The following is a 17780-nucleotide window of genomic DNA, read 5'->3' on the forward strand; positions in this document are numbered from 1 at the left end:
GCTTTGCATAAAGCCTATTTTTATCGTTTCATATATTTAGAATAGAAACTATGCTTAGATTGTTTTACTAACAGAACAGATTGCATAAATTATTTAACTACATTACAAATTTTCTGCTAAAGCAATATAATTGTAAGACATAAACAATATAGTAATATATTTTTTTGGTAAAAAAATTAAAAAAGCATTATAGAGAACAACAGCATTCTTGTATCTGATTGTAATGCAATTCAAGACTTGTCACAGATAACAGATATTACATTAAATGTTACATTTTCATGGCATGTAGAATATGGTCTAGTTTGATTGATAAATTTCTTACAGTAAGTTGTTATCAGCAGTAAGTTGTTGTCAGTTATTAAATCCAATAGTAACAAAATATATTATATGTTACATTATATGTAAATAAACTAATACAAACTATTCAGAACACTACAGTTTGCTATTTCTTTCTTTATTATTTGTACATTTGAAAGTAATGAATTATGTCATTTTATCTTAAACCTCAAAAATCGGCACAATTTGTGAAGAAACACTGTGGCTATCATATAGTATAATTTACTACTTCATATGATGACCAAAATAACTCTTTCTTTTCCTAATATAAGTGGGTAAGTAAACAAGTGAATATAAGTAAAATACACTTGTGTTCAACAAAGTCACAGAAAATGCTTACCAGATTCTACAGTGGTGCTTATTTTTGACAAAACAATGAGTACTAAAAGAGGTAATTTTTTTAAAAAAATTTATTCTTCTGCATTTTTAATGGAGAACCATTTTGTTTCATGCACTTCAAAATGTATCATTTAGAGCAAACTAAAAGTTGCACTGTAATGCAAACATTTAATGATATTAGTAACACAAATATGTGGCTAATAATCACTTTTTTGCATACTGAAGGACTTTTTGACAGCTGAAACTTCTTTATCACCTTTATACCATATTACTTGTTTGGCTGGTAATATGGTGAAAAGGTGAGCTGGCTTGTGAATCTGTGAAAGAAAATTGTAAGCTAGTTCATTGCATTTATGGAGAAAATGCTGGTGGAAACTCTGATAAGAAAAAGCCTCTTTCAGTAAGTTACTCAACTAACTTCTTGCCCTAGAGTCTATGATAGTCGGGTAAAAATCCTAAATTTTTGCTGTGATATACTTTTGCAACAACTTTATTTAAATCAAGAATTTTATTGTTTGGCTTAAGCGGATGGCTCTGCTGGATTTACAAAAATCAAGAATATTATGCAGCAAAGATCTGGAAAAAAAGCTGTATAAGCCCGTGGTCTCAAACTGGCAGTCCATGGACTGCATGTGACCTTTAAAGCAAATTTACATGGTTTTTGAATACATTAGAGACTTGGTGATATGGACTGCGTTAATATGTGCAGCTGCAGCTGAATGTGAAAGAGGTAGAATAAATAGGTTGGGATTTTGTTACTGTGCTTGCTTGCCTGGCTATGTGGCTGGAGGAGGGGGAAGGTGAGAAAACAGTGCAGTGCAATCAGTAAATTTATTGGCCAGCCGACAGTGGTGGTGCTTCAGTATTATGGTGTTTCCGGGTTTTTCTACAGAATGGTATGACTTTTCTTAGTCAGTCACTATGTAAGTGACTGTTGCATAGCTGCACAGTTCATATCGTTATACAGTTACAGACAAACTCGCATATGGCTTATAAATCCTGTTCTTTGTGCTTTTTATTAGATCTACTTTATATCCTAACTTATATTTGGAATTGTACATAAACTTTTGAATGTTGTTTTTGAACAAATAAAAAGGTATCTAACAGAAATTTCTTGTGGGTACCAGCCTTTAGATTTCAGACAGAAAATTACTATATAAATTTGAGTTTTTCACTTTTGTTATTATTAGTATTCTTTATGTATTTTTTGATAAGTTATTTAGTCAGTGAAATTTATAATTTAGTTAATTTTTTAAAATTTGCTCAAAAATTTTTTTTGTTACATTAAGAAAATATTATTTTTTTAAAAGCAATGTTTATATTGCTAAAAATTTTCATTTTGGTTTAAAAAAAGAAAAAAGGAAAAAACATTTTGCCTGTCAGCTGCTTTCAGATTATGCATTTGACCTGCATACAACTTGAGTGAGACCATTCGTATAGGGTACACAGCTCTAAGTATATTGCGGACAAGATAAGTAACATATGGAACAGAAGAAGCAAGCACAGTATGATATCTACAAAAAAGATAATGATTTCTTCAAGTCAGAGCTTGAGAATTATTTTAAGAACAGGCTTGTTCACTAAGAATCTAGATTTGAGCATTTGCCTGAAGATCAAGTTTTCATCTTTTGTGAGTGTGGAGATGGAAAGATCTTTCTCTTAGTGTAAAGATTTTTTGCTAGCCCTGTGATAAAACATGAGTATTCAAAATATTGAAAACACTGTATTGTATGATTGAATTACTTCATTTAGAATGAAATAACTACCGATGGGTATTGTATTTATTACATTAAAATCTTGGGAATTTTTTAATATGTTTCATTATAAAATTTAATGCAGCATACAATTTGCACACAATAGGGAAGAAAATTTACATATAAAAATCCTGACTTTACTATGAAATTAAGATCTGTGTTAACCTTTTAAATGCCACACTATGATGCAAAGATAATATGTACAATTTGTGGTAAAAAATCAATTTAAAACTCAAATATAAGAATTATGAAAAAAGAAAAAAAAATTATGATTTATAACGTGTTCCATAAATGGAACATTGGTGGGAAACAGGTTTTTTTACATGATTTTATGAAACATGATTAACAAAATTTAAATTCAAAATGATATTTTTGTCTACAATTTTTCAGTATTAGTAAGTGAATTTCTAAATGTTATTCAAAAATAACATAGTTTAAGCAGAAAAATTGGCAGGCTACTCCCTTAGAAATGCAAAACTACTCCACCAAAGTTTCTTAGAAGAGATGAAGCTTCCACAAGAAAAAAGCTTTCGCAATAAATTAAAACAAAGTTACGTAGTTCATAAGAAGGAATTTGTAAAAGAATTTTTCAATAATTGTTAGCAATTTATGTTAACATTTTAGCCGAATGATGACTGTAAAAGGGGACCATTGATTCACCTATATTCAGTTTAGAATGAAAGATGCTGAACTGCTGAAATTTTTTTCCTAGTTCTTCATGAAAGAAAAAAACTTTTCCCACTTTATCTCTGAATGCCAACATGCTATCTATAATATGAAATTTTTTTTCCAGTTTTCTAAATCTATTTCTGGCAGAAACAACTGGACAGATAGATCTCCTTAAGTGCTCCAATATAAATCTACTCCGGGTACTTGATGATACCGTCTAAATAACAGTTGTAGAGACAGTAGGTACTTTTTGAAAGCAGGAGAGAGGAAAAATTAGCAATGCCCTCGCCGGGATTAGAACCATGGACCTCTTGAATACGTTCCAAGCATGCTGACCATTACACCACGAAGGCATGCTAAGAAGGTGGGAGAAACACCTTATACAGTAATCTCCAAAGCTGTCCTATATTGTTTTCATCTACAACTAAAACTTCTCCTTTCTGCATTGCGTAAAGTCCTGTCTATATGCTAAATGCAGCAAATTTTCTCTAGTTATGAACTTGTGAGAAAGCTCAATTGAGACAAAGTAACTAGTTCAGGGAACATTTTTCGAATATATTCAATGCTGCCAGTTTTTAGAATTTTGCTAAAAATTTAAAATTTTTCCCACCGATGTTCAATATTTTTCTCATTTGATTTAATTTTCACTTCAGATTCGGTCTTTGCTTTGAGGGTGAAGGTTCTTGAGGATCAAATGAAATTTCATGAGGTGTTTCATCATCATCTATTTTATTAGAAATTTCGATATTTACACATACATCCGCTGGCAGAACAGGCTAAAAAATATCTTCATTTATATCTTCCCCATCTGTTGGACATCCAGTTTTTTCTGAAGGCAGTTGACAAATATCAATACATTCTTCATCGTCTGATAATGTATGAAAATGTTCTTATGCCTCTTCAACTGTCTGAAATCGTTTTGAAAGAGACATCAGCATGATGTATGTTCACAAACAGACAAAAAATGCAAACAATGGGTAAATAATGGAAATCTTTAATCATGTGATTCCAATCCACACTGTAATACTAGACGTATTCGGAAACTAAGTACCGTTTTGGGAAGGGGGGAAAAAAAAAAAAAAAAAAAAAAAAAAAAAAAATAAATAAATAAATAAATAAATAAAATAGTAAAACAATTTTTTCGAATCCAATTTTATTTTTACATGAAAATACATGTCTTAAACTATTTTTCAACATAGTTTCCGCCAATGATCAAACACTTGTCATAGCGGGTGACCAGTTTTGTATACCATCGTCAAAGAAACTTCCCGCCAGTTTTGATAACCACGACTCCACAGCGTTTTTCGTGTCATCGTCAGATCCAAAGCGCTTGCCACCAAGCTCTCGCTTCATTTGCAGGAACAAGTGATAGTCGGATGGCGCCACGTCCGGGCTGTACGGCGGGTGATCGAACTGCTCCCAATGAAACTGTTGAATTAACGATTGAGTGACACCAGCAGTATGGGGCCAAGCATTGTCATGGAGCAACACAGTTCCTTTACTGAGCATTCCTCTTCGTTTGTTTGGAATGGCACGCCTTAGTTTTGTTAAAGTCTCACAATATTGTGCAGCATTAATGGTTTCACCTCTGGGAAGAAATTCAGTAAGCAAAACGCCTTTCCTATCCCAGAAGATAGTGCACATGATTTTTTGTGATGACATTGTCACTTTGAACTTTTGTTTTTTCAGAGAATGAGTGTATCTCCACTCCATTGATTGTTGTTTCGATTCTGGTGTGAAATGACACACTCAAGTTTCATCACCTGTCACAATTTGGTTTAAAAAGTTTTCTCCCTCATCACTGTACCGCGTGAGAAATGTCAGGGCACTACCAAGTCTCTTTGTTTTGTGAACATCAGTGAGCATTTTTGGAACCCATCGGGAACACAGTTTGCGATAATTCAAGCGGTCAGATACAATTTTGAACAAAACAGTACGTGAAATTTGTCAAAATGCCTCTGAAAGAGTTGTCATTGTGAAGCGTCTGTTCTCATGAATTGCTTCATCAACTTTCCTTACCAAATCATCGGTGACAACAGAAGGCCGACCACTCCGAGCCTCGGCGTGTACATTTGTTCGACCTGCATTAAACATTCTTACCCACTTTCTCACCATTCCATCACTTATTGCGTATTCACCATAAACTTCTGTCACTTGACGATAAATTTCGGCCGGTTTAACATTCCTCACGTTCAAAAATTTAATCACGGCACGAATCTCACAGTCAGCGGGAGAACTAATTGTCTTAAACATTTTGAATGCGCACAGCAAACTGAAAACACAACATAGAGCAACCAAAATGGCGACAATTGAAAGTCAGTGAACAAGAAAGACTAGTGCGCATGCGTGGGACGCCTACCACAGCGCTGCGACGGCGCTAGAATGAAACGGTACTTAAAAAATATACCTTTACATGCCAATGTTCCCTTTCTGGAACATCCACATTTCTTAGCTCATAGTAAAAAATAATTATCATCTTTTTATGGTAACTTACTGTCTCTCCATAAAATGATCCCTTTTAATTACTCTTATTGATTTATAAAGACATTTTTTAAATTTAAAATTTTACATGAATTTTAAAATTTTGCTTGGAGAGAAGTAAAAAAAAAGGTGAAATAATGATTTTTTTAAAATCAAGATGCTATTTATTTTAGTAACATTATATTGCTGCTAAAAAAATCAATCCATATTTTCTCTCCATTTTTACAAACCAATTTGAATAAAATTGTATTTTTAATAAAATTTTAAAATCGATGTTCCAGTTATGGAACATTTTTATGTTGACATAACATTCCAGTTATGGAACTAATATTTTAACCCAGCCTAATTTGGCATGTAAAAGGTTAAATACCATACTATTTGCAAACAAGCATAAATAAGTAGGCTTTTAATAATCTAATTGAATGTATATTCAGTGAAAATATTTTTGTATAAGATAAAAATATAAGTATTCATATTAGTATATGATTTAGGATAATATAATTCTATTGTATAAAAAATAAGGTCATAAGGTATAATAGTTAAAGATGTATTGTATTATTTAAGTTAAAAAAGAATTATATCTTCATTTTAGAGAATTAAGGTGTGTGTGTGTGTATATATATATTAAGCATAAGCAATAAAATGAATATTATTAGGATTCTTTTGAACTGCGATGTGTGGATCTGTTGATGGATTATTTCACTGATACTTCAGTTTCTCCACTTAATCGGGATTTTGTAGAGATAGAAGATCCACTTTGCAATCAAGTAAGTATAGTCAGTTTTAATATTAACTAAGCAAATTATTCATTACTAGTTACCTTGCAGACAGTGTATTTATGTTATGTATTCATTTAAGGGTTATTAATCTTTCTAATGCTTTTAAACAAACTTCAGTTACAAAAAGTAATAACATTAAACTGCATCAATAATTAATTAAACTATATTAATAATTAATTTACACTAAAGTTAAAGATAGCAAGTGCAATGATCAAAACAGAAAAATTAATGATATTATATTAATACTCTTTCAATAAACAGCAATTAAAATTATACCAAAGCACCTAAGTCATCTCCTAAGATAATTAGTATCGAATGATGCTGTAAGACAGGTAGTTAAGCCCTAACAGGGAAAAGCCGTCAGCTAACATTAAAAAAAAAAAAAAAACAGTTGAGAAACCACGCAAACAGCTAGGCTGATGAAAGCTAGATAAAGAAAATATGGCATAAGCTGCCCAATTCAGGATACACATAAATGCCTAAACACAGTAGAAGAATAATTGGCTAATGAAAGCATCCCAAAGAAATTTAGTAGTAGTATTAAAAGTCATTTTTTCCCCCTGTTAAACATTATTACCAAACAGAGTCTTAAAATTACAAAGCTAGAAAGACTTTGCAAGTTTGTTCGAGTCTGTTCGATTTTGTCAAACAGACTCAAAACATTGATGATAATTGTTAAAAGAAGGAAATTTGTTAAAGAAAAACTTTCATATGGCAGAAGTAACATGTTTGCATTTCAAATCAAATCATAGTTCTCAAATGCAACATTCCCAGTCTCCAAAAGAAAAAACAGGCAAGAACATTTCTGTTAGCATACCCCAAAAAGGACAATACCTTAGAAGACTTTAAAAACAAATTAATAAAGCACATTAAACCTTCTAAATTTTACATAGGGGTTAGAAACATTAAAAAGATCAGCAAAGGATGTGTCCTAATTGAAGTCTTTAGAAAGGATGAACTCTATCTGAGAAGAAGCAGTAAAAGAAAATCAAAAACTAAAATAATTACTAGACACCAAACATCCACAAAGGTCAATCCAAAAATGCTAATATATAATGTCAATAAAGAGAAAAATACAAACTTAAAAAAACTTATAGCCTCGTAAAATGAGGAATATGCAAACTCAAAAATTGAAATTCTATTCCGAATTAGAGCTCTATTATGGGCTATTACAGTAGATGCAAAAACTTATAAATTAAGGGCAAAATATGGAAAACTCAATGTACAGTGGAGAAGGCATAGCGTTAACAAATGTACTAAAATATTGCCTAGTATTCATCCTGTGGGCTAAAAACTACAAAGAGAGTAAAAATTATGCAGTCTGTGGGTCAGAAGACTAGGGGCAAAACATGTAGAGAAGACAACAAAAAATGCCTAAGCTGTAAAAAAGTCAGTTAAAAATAAAGCTATTGATTATAATGCAGACCATGATACATAAAGCAGAATGGGCCTGTTCTATCAAAGAAAACTAAAATTATTACAGGGGAAAAAAATATGGATACAGTCAAAATATTACAGATAAATATACAGCACTCCAAGAGTGCTCCTAAGTCTTACTTACTTTCTCGAAGACAATCAATTTTTTAACCCGGCCTAATTTGGTTCTACCAAAGGAAAAGGAACAGTAAATGCCTTAAATAACCTTTAGGACATCATCCTAGGCACAATAACTTGCATACTTGTATCATCTCATTAGATGTGGTAGCTTTCAAGCAGTTATGATGGCAGGCATTCAAAGCATGTTTGAAGGATCCAAACTGCATATGAAATCTGTTTAGAATTATTAATAGCTATCTTCAAAACAGGAAGATCCCCTTCAAATGAGATGAAGTTAATGTTACCAAGAATTACTATGCAGGAGTGCCTCAGAGTTCAAATAGAGGAGCATTTATGCAGAACATAATCATCAATGCTGCCTTCACCTTGGATTTTGACAAAACTGCAACAATGCAAGCATATGCTGATGATTTTATTCTCATAATAAACAGAGGAAACAAGAGCTCTATAGAAAAGAAGAGCATTAAACTAACTAATGCAATGGAGTAAACTTAAGTTTAGCCTTGCCAAAACACAACTCATCGTCATCCTCCCAAACCCCAAAAATAGTGCCCAACCCACTAAGAATCACATGGCAGGAATTTTCTCTCTGATGCTGGGTAATTTAAAATATCTAGGGCTTATACTGGACAAAATGCTCACAGGTTTTTCTCAGAGAAAAGACAAATAGGGAAGACAAATAGTCATAAACAGACTGAACAGGATAGTGAGTCATAACTGGAATCTAAAGGGAAGCCTCTTAAAAGAATTCTGTCTGTGAGCAATAGAGCAAATGATTTTGTATGAAGCCTCAATCTGGTTGATGAACATGGCCAAAAGGATCAAGTCCGATCACTTCTTGTTACAAGCTTACTCCAGTCATGGCTAATTTCTGGCCTACTAAGTTAGGTTCCTCAGAAGAAATGTTACCTGTGCCTGCAGGGCAAAGGGAAGTGAGGCAGATGCCCTACATTACATTCTTGACTGCCCACACTGAGCAGTCCTTAGGTTCAAGCACATTCCAAATGCCAGTAACATTCTACTCAGTACACTTTTTAATGACATCTGCTGCTTAAAAGGGATCAAGGCACTGTGGCACACATCAGTCATGTCCTACTCATCAAGTGAATGAATGAAGAGTAATGTAACAAACCACAAGCCTGGGAAAGACTATGTAGGCTGCATCTTATGAACTTATATATATATATCATATATAGTGTTTACTAACACTAAGATAGGATAACAGTATTAGGATAAGGTAATTATTAATAACCCTATGTTAATCAGGATTCTTGTAATTTTTGTTTTATTGGACAAATGTCTACGAAAAAGAAAAATGGAGAATTCTAGAAAGGCAGCAACCACTAAACAAAAGAGTACTAGAGCAATGGCCGGGATGATATCAAACCGCTAATAGATGGAACTGGTAATAGTAATAAACCACTAATATATTCATTCAGTAATAAACCACCAATATATTCATTTAAGAAACTTGTACCTTACTTTTCTGTTACCATCAAAGAATGTATATATTTCTTATTTATATAAACTTTATTGAGAGAAATATGATAAGTATTGATCAGGAGTTAGCATCTGTGAAAAGCCTTATGTATGCTTATCAAATTTATTATGTTTTGCTAAAGTTTTAGAATCATGCAGATATGGTTGAATGTAAAAATGTAACTTTTTTCTGGGTAAAATAACAGTCCATTTTAAAAGTTAAAGAAATGGAGTTATTTTCCTCTTTTACTGTTACATAGAATTTTGAGACTGTTTTCAGATTAAATCATTTTGTATTAAATATCTTAGTGACTAATGTACCTTTTCAGGTTGATTTTACAGTCGTACAGAATGCAGTATCATGCATTTATCTGCATTTTTCTAATGTTCCAGTTAACCGGTTAAAAGAACTAAAAGAAAAGTAAGTCTTTTTATAATGGGAAAGTTTCTTATTTGAAATAAATGCATTTCATTTGATTGTTTGGTAATCCAATGATTTGACTGTCTACTTCTCCCTGGTAACCCTTTAAAAGGGACTGTAAGGAATTATCACATTCTCTTTGTGTGCTTTTGTGGTGTTAATAGTTAGCATGCAAATCTGACAACTAAAAGATATTTTCTTCAAAACCCAGCAATTCTACTGTGGAGATATTAGGATTTGGGGAAGCAAGAGAGATTGAAAAATTAGCAACCGCCTTCTCCGGGAATTAAACCACGGACCTCTGAAATACTGGCTCAGTGTGCTGACCACTACACCACGAAGGCACGCTAGGAAGGGGAGAGAAATACCTTACACTACAATTGATGTTTCAAGTTTCTTGATTCTGAAAAATTCGTAATTTTTTGTGGAACATCAAAACAAACAGTATTTAACAAAGTAAAATTTTTATGGCAGCTATAAGACATAAAAAACTTAAGATTACAAAAATGTGATGCGGAACAAAACTGGAAATTAATATGTGCTGTTATGCCATTTTGCTTGATTATGGCATCGACTGACTAAAAATATGAAGTTTTATTCTGAGGAACAGCTAATATATTGCTTTAACACATGCCTGCTGTTCATCTATAATAAATGAAGATACAGGGGTTGGACAAAAATATGGAAACACCTTTAAAAAAACATGTTTCTTTGCTTAATATGGTGTAGGAAACCCGTTGGCATCCAAAACAGCTTGCAGTCTTCTTGGAATGGATAAATACAGTTCCTGTATGTTTGCCAAGTGAATATTATACCATTCTTCCTGCAAAATGGTGGCAAGTTCAGATAACGATGTTGGCAGTGGATGACGAGAACGCACTTTCCGTTCCCATGTAGACCACAAAGGTTCAATAATATTCAGGTCTGGTGACTGTGGTGGCCAGGGGAGATGGGACAACTCATCCTCGTGCTCAGAAAACCAGTCCTGGACAATGTGAGCTGTGTGAACAGGGGCTTTGTCGTCTTGGAAGACACCATCACCATCGGGGAACAAAGTTTGTACCATGGGATGAACTTGATCGGCCAAAATGTCTTGGCAGTCATGTGCCCTGACACAGTTATCATGGGGCTAGCAGAGAACCACGATATGGCTGCCCAAACCATAACAGAATCCCCGCCATGTTTCACTCTTGGCAACAAGCAGTCTGTATTATAGGCTTGAGATGGCGTTCTCCAGACGTAAACTCGGCCAGAAGTGGGAAACAATGTGAAAGAACACTCGTCAGACCATATTACTCACTTCCACTGCTCTATAGTCCAGGTTTTATGACTTAAACACCACCTTTTCCTGTTACGGGCATTAGCATCACTGATGAGTGGCTTCTCAATTGCAGCACGGCCAGCAATTCCCTGTTTATGAAGCTCCCTTCTAATTGTTTTGTTACTCATAGGGTTCGGTAACACAGCATTCATTTCAGCAGTAACTTTTGCAGCTGTGGTCTTCTTATTTTTCGTCACAATTGCCCTTAATGATCATCTGTCACGATCACTCAGGACACACTTTCGTCTGCGCTGTGATTTAGAAGATGATGTTTTTCCACTTTTCAAATATGCGGAATAAATCTTCGATACAGTACCTCTTGAAACACTAAACACCTCGGCTACCTTGCTTACAGAAGCACCTACCATACGTGCTCCAACAGTTTGCCCACGTTCGAAGTCTGTTAACTCTGACGTAATGCAATGACAACCTCACATAACAGTACTCCGACAACAACTGAACTGTTTAGCACATTTACGAAGTTGTATAGGTGGCGTCAGTAGTCAAAAATGCCAGCGCCACCTACATATTTCATTAAAATAAATCTTTCTTTTCAGACATGCATTTCACAAGGTGTTTCCATATTTTTGTCCATCCACTGTATATATATGTAGCAACTATTTATAAAAGCACATGCCAATAGATGGACTGCAGGCCATCTTTGTAACAGACAGCATTGATTGATACTTGAATGCTAGGTAGCTATTGATACTTGTATACTAGATATTGCATCATGATCTAAGTACCCAGCAATTATCATGTTAGTCCCGTTTATCAATCTTTACACTGCATTATTTATAAGCAAAAGTAAGTATTATTTTAGGCATAAGGTTAAGTATTTCTTAATATTTCAATTAATTTATGGTCATCTTGATATGCTCAGAAATAATTTTAAGTGAATATTGCTGCATAATAGAACATTACGTTTTTGATGTTTAAATTCTAAAACATCCAGACTGTCCATTTAATAAATGTCCATTTTAATTTAAGGTTGTTTGGTTTGTTCCAAAACTTTGCTGATGGGAAAGAAGAATTTGATATGGATCGTATGAGAACACTAATTAAAAAGAGAAAATTATACATTTTAACGCAAGTAAGTTGAAAATGTAATTCTTTTATAAAAGAGCTTACTGTCTGAAATCTGTGATATGTTTATTGCTTGTAATAACATATTGTTGTGTGCATATGAGTTCATAATGCACATAGATTTACAATGATTGAATGCACATAGAACCAATGATAGCTTGATAAAACTTATTTTCACAAGAGAAACATTTTACAGTTCTGGAGCTTACCTCAAAAGTATCAATACAGCTCTTCTCAGTATGCCAGAGCACAGCCAATAGTTATACTTTCAAACTGCTAAGAACACTAAACTCAGTGCATTGCAAAGTGAAAGAGCAAAGCTTGAATGAAGATCTCTCAATACTCTGAAGTCAACTGTGAACTAAAACCTGAGAACTCTCTGTTTTTATATAGTTTTCCCCAGCTGCCAAGGAATTTCCTGTGCCTTCCATTTCTTGATACTTTTGATGATTTCTCACCAACTTTATCAACAAAATGTAGTCACCAAAAACATCGCAACTTGATGATATCTTGCCAATTTGGCAAGATAGCCATTAACCTCAGTGCTAAATGGATTTCTCCCTGTAATCTTATTTTTCTAGCAAGCAATTTTTTGAGGTTGTTCTTGTTACATTATACAAAATTCTTAACAATTTATTTGTGAAACTGACTGAAATATTTGAACCTATTTTTATAATTATTGTGTAAAATTTTATCAATGTAATCATGACCATGATGCTAGATTAATCAGCTGAATACCATATTTATATACATTGCACAATGGTTTCCAGAATGTGGTCTTCTAACACAGTTTTTGGTTGGTTATTAAAAACATTGAAGTTTTTTGTGGTTCACTATACATTTATATACATTTATGTATTCATTTATTAAATTTATAATTGTTATTAATATTGTGTATATATTTATTTGTTATTTATTTAAAACGTTGTTTTTTCTTTTTCTTTCCTTTTCCTTGTTTTAAAGTATGTGGGTCATGATGATTTGCAGTCATGTGTGTGTGAGAAATAGTGCTAAAAAGTTGGGAAACCAGTGCATTAGTATATGTATTAGTATATGATCAAGTTGGAAACTCTGTTGAAACAATCATTTTCACTAACAAATTTAACTTTTTTTCTTATTTTAGGAGTTCTGCTTGGAATACATAAAAATATTTCATACTTTCTCACAGATTATTATATAACATATGCTCTGTATTCAAACTCAGAAGAAATGACCAGGAAATTGGAGGTGAAGGCAGATTAAATCTCCAGTTTTATTTTCAGCAACATGTTGCGGCTACACACAAGTCGGCACATTAAATGTGCCTGTTCCAAAAGGCTTACATTTTTTTATAACTTTGTAGCAAGAAAGCAGCAGCAGACAGACAGCAGTCTAGCTAGGCCAAAGCGTAGAAAGCAAGTGTGTTATTTTCAGGGTAAAATCTTATTCAGACTTAGTTAGTTTTGGTTCTCAATATATTCTGATTGGACAGTTATTGCTCTAAAATTAATGTTGGCTGGTTTAGTTCCATTTACATCATCATAATTATGTAAGAATCATATGACATAGTCTCGGAATGATGCAGTGCAGAGAGAGGTTACTATTTTTAGAATGGAGAAGGGAAATTTACATTGCTAATTTAATCTTTTATATATTCTTTATTTTTCTTACATATATATATATATGATATATCCGCAATTTTTCAATAGTATGCATGGTTTCTGAATCAAGAAAAGAGAACTTTGGGTCAATGACAGAATGGCTTATCAAATTCCTGCCTTTATTTCATTGATAACAGTTTGTATATTCAAAAAGAAAGCTTTATTTTTCAAAGTCTGTGAATCAGCTTTTGATTTCATAGCATCAGATACAAATATGTGAAATTCAAGTTATTGTTGTAGTTCAGAAAAGCTTTTACATAATAACAAGGTTGCATAATATTTATTTATTTGTCAAAAAAATTAATAATAGATGATTTGTCAAAGGTTTGTTCTACTTTTCATGGAGAGTTTCTAAGCTGCAAATTGTATTTCAGCATCAATTCAAGAGTTTTTGGTAAGACTAAAGTAGAATGTGGGAATCCTATCTGTACATTTATATTATTCTCTCCAAAAATCAGCAACTAGGTGAAAAAAAAGATTTAGACTTGCCACACGTAAAATTGCAAGATGGTGTGTATATACAAGGTGGTATAAATTGTATCTACTAATTTTAAATACCAACGGAAAGACGGTGAGTGTTTGTAACTTTTTGTAAATAATAGTATACATATAGGCATTTACTGCTGTATATAATGCAGACAATAAATCCCTCAATGAATTTGGAAAACATTTGGGTACTTGCATATTAATGTAATTGCTTTGGCACATTCTTTCAATTTTTTACTCATGAAAAGATATAAATTACTTGCCGGCTGCAAATTAGTGAATTTCACTTTTTTTTTTTAAAAGTACCTGAGCAATTGATATGTATTCTAAGTCAGCAAACATTACCAACATGTCGAAAGAAAACATTCTTTAAAAATTTTAAATAAAAATTTTAATTATTAAATAAGGATTGCCCAGTACATTGAAAGAATAAAATGCATTTTCCATGAAATCTTTAATTTTTTCCACTGTTCTTTTTCCTATGCATATAGCAGTTTGTTTCCACTTAAAAGAAAAAATCAGAGAATTGCACAAACTCGGCATTGCACACCAGTTATTTGTCAAATGCATCTCATCATTGTTTCCTTGAGCAGTTTCGCAGCAAAATACCATATTCCTGCAGAAATTTTAATGTAAATTTTTAAACCAAATAGGCATTAGCCCTGAAGTGCTAATAGTCTCGAAACAACAGTTGGCATCGAATCACTTTTCAGATTTTGTCACCAAATATTATCCCCTCGTATTATATTCAAAGAAACTAAATAATGAAGAATCTACGTAAATACATGTATGTTTCTCGCATTGTGAAAAAACAACGGTACCTAGAATCATCAAATTTTGAAAAATGTAGTCTTCCACCTGGACATGGGCACATGGAAGCCTGAATTTGTAATTTGTTTTATTGTCTATTTCATATTTTGTAAAGCATATATAAGCTTTTGATTAAGAAACAACGATTTCAAAGCGAGCAATGGCAACATTGTAAGCAATAAAACATTTTTATCTGCAGCGCATGAGACTGCCTATTGAAAATTCTAAAGATATACTGTTTTTAAATATTTTTAACGCAATGTGGCATTAGCCCAAACGCTCTTGAAAGGTGTATATGTCTGTAAATGAACAAAATGTCTTTTTGGGCTTAATATAAAATCTGAAACCTTTTCAGATTTTTTTTCTTTAATTACTGTTAAATTTAACAAATAATATTTTAAAATTGAGTTGAAGCCAAAAAATATGATTTGCCAATAAAAACCATTGGAGCTTGGATTCCAACAAAAAGAATGCATACAAAAAGGAAGAATTGCTTGACTGAAGGATTTTTTTTTTTTTTAGCTTGGTTGCCAGAGTTTAACATATTTTGAAAATTTGGCAACCTCTACTAAGGTGTTTGTGATAACCTGAGTACCATATGATGTTCTCTAAATGTCCTTCTTTTGCTTGGATTTACTCTTCGAGGGGATGCAGAAAAGCATCCATGACATGTCTCATCATATTATGTGGAATAGTGTTGAAGTACAACCATACTTATACCTGTTGTTGTGCCCTCCTTTTGGAACCAAATTGTGTCTTCCAGCTGTCTTGCAAACAATTCTGATTATCTTCATTATTCCGTTGTGTACTCAATGATCTTCTGTGAGAGAGTCTGTTCTGATGCAGACTTTGGACATCTACAACTGTGCTTATTAACGGTCTGTGATGCACTGATTTCCTAACATAGCTGTCCTTGGATGTAGTTGTGCCACGCATATTCTTATGCATTCTGGCAGGGTTGCCAGCTCAGACTAGTAGCTATAATATGCACCATCCTAGATTTCTCTTTGTAACTTTTAAGGGTCATCATAATAATTAAAATAAAACAGTTGTGCAATGATGATTGTTGCATAATATAATATTTATGGGGTTAAGAACAAGTGTTTTAATTATATAAAGGATATTTTTCTTTATTATTTCTTTGCTTTTTTTTTTCCTATTGCTATGTAATTATTATCCTTTTTTGATGCAGTTTATTTTTCTGAATATTTAGATGGAAAATAATCCTCATGACCATTTAGCAAGCTACCTAATTGCAGATTTTCTGTACAGCACAAGTGCTGAAGATGTGAGTCATTGTTTGTCTTTATAATAAAAATTATCCTTTTTTTTTAGAAGTGTTACTGATTCAAATTATATCATGTTTTAAAACTGTAAACAGAGAATTGCATGATCAGGATTAAACTGTTTTAGAATATTTTTTAAATTGTGTACTGTTCTAAATAAAATTGATTATTAAAAAGATAAAAAATATGTATGAAAGATTTAAGATAAATAAACTTTATTTATTTTAAGATAAATGATTTATATTCTGTTTTATGTGCTAATGCATATTAATTTAATTAGTATTTAATACTAATACAGCTAACATTATGTTTTTATATTCTATTCTTTATAGTATTTATATCTTTTTTAATGAAAGATTGCTAAGTTATTGTAAAGAATGCTGAGTTTAAGAGTGAAAAGATATATAAGCAGTATTTGGATTATTCCTAAAGTCAAGAGCAAATCATTTAAGAACATGGAAACTGCTGCACATTTATCTTAGGTTTATAGACTGTCAAAAGCATAAAGTAAAGATGCTAAAAATTAAAAATTGGTCCTTATTCTATTTCTAGGGCCAAAGCAAATTGTGAAATGGAAATATCATTAACAGATATTTATAATTACAACACTACAAGTTATTACCTCAAAATTACATTGGTGACATTATTGTCTGAAAAGTTCTATAATTTGCCAGTACAAGGCTTTATCAGAGTTATCATGACGTGTTTTAAAAATGATGGTATGTGGTGTTTATTACAAAGAGGACAATGTGCATGGCCATAAATTCCAATATAATGGAGATGTTGTTCTAGGCAATCATGACCTATCAATAGCCAAAACTGACCATGGTTTTGTGTCGTAATGTATCCAGAATATCCACAAAATTCTCACTTTTCTGTTACTTTGTCTTAATTCTATCCTGCAACTATACATTAGTGTTCTGATTTTAAATCTGTTTGATATGTAATGTGATTGAATGATAAGAGATCTAGGAGCATATTGTTAATTTAAAGCTCTTTCGTTAAAAAAAAAAAAAAAAAAAACCTAATATATTTATAAAAATATTGCTGTATGTTGGAGTCCATTGTAATACAACATATTTATTTTTTAATCTCTGGAGAATAGTTAAGTTTCACAATCATGATTGAATGTATAAATTTCTGGGGTGTTAATAATATTCTTCACTAGTGTGATTTAAATATAAATTGGTTAAACAAAGAAAACTATGAAATTCCACATTGAAGAAAGTGAAGATTCTGAAACATTGAAAGGAAAAATAAAATAAATTTATAAATCATCCAGTGCTTAACTGCGTTGGTAAAAAATCATATTGCCCAGTTCTTTGCTCCGAAAATT

The 17780-nt window shown here is 32.3% G+C and overlaps 1 protein-coding gene across 1 annotated transcript in view; it reads left to right on the forward strand.

Annotated features, from left to right (window-relative positions):
• Positions 1 to 17780, forward strand: part of LOC118185760 (uncharacterized protein C05D11.1-like) — a 95200-nt gene that overhangs the window by 31306 nt on the left and 46114 nt on the right. The window contains exons 7-10 of the mRNA XM_035355666.2: positions 6236 to 6346; positions 9724 to 9815; positions 12127 to 12229; positions 16372 to 16446. Coding sequence (XP_035211557.1) covers positions 6236 to 6346; positions 9724 to 9815; positions 12127 to 12229; positions 16372 to 16446 — 381 coding nt within the window. The remainder of the gene's footprint in view (positions 1 to 6235; positions 6347 to 9723; positions 9816 to 12126; positions 12230 to 16371; positions 16447 to 17780) is intronic.

This window comes from Stegodyphus dumicola, chromosome 7 (assembly GCF_044657685.1).
Source record: "Stegodyphus dumicola isolate Sdum_Otavi_A_Nest chromosome 7, ASM4465768v1".
Classification (NCBI taxonomy): domain Eukaryota; kingdom Metazoa; phylum Arthropoda; class Arachnida; order Araneae; family Eresidae; genus Stegodyphus; species Stegodyphus dumicola.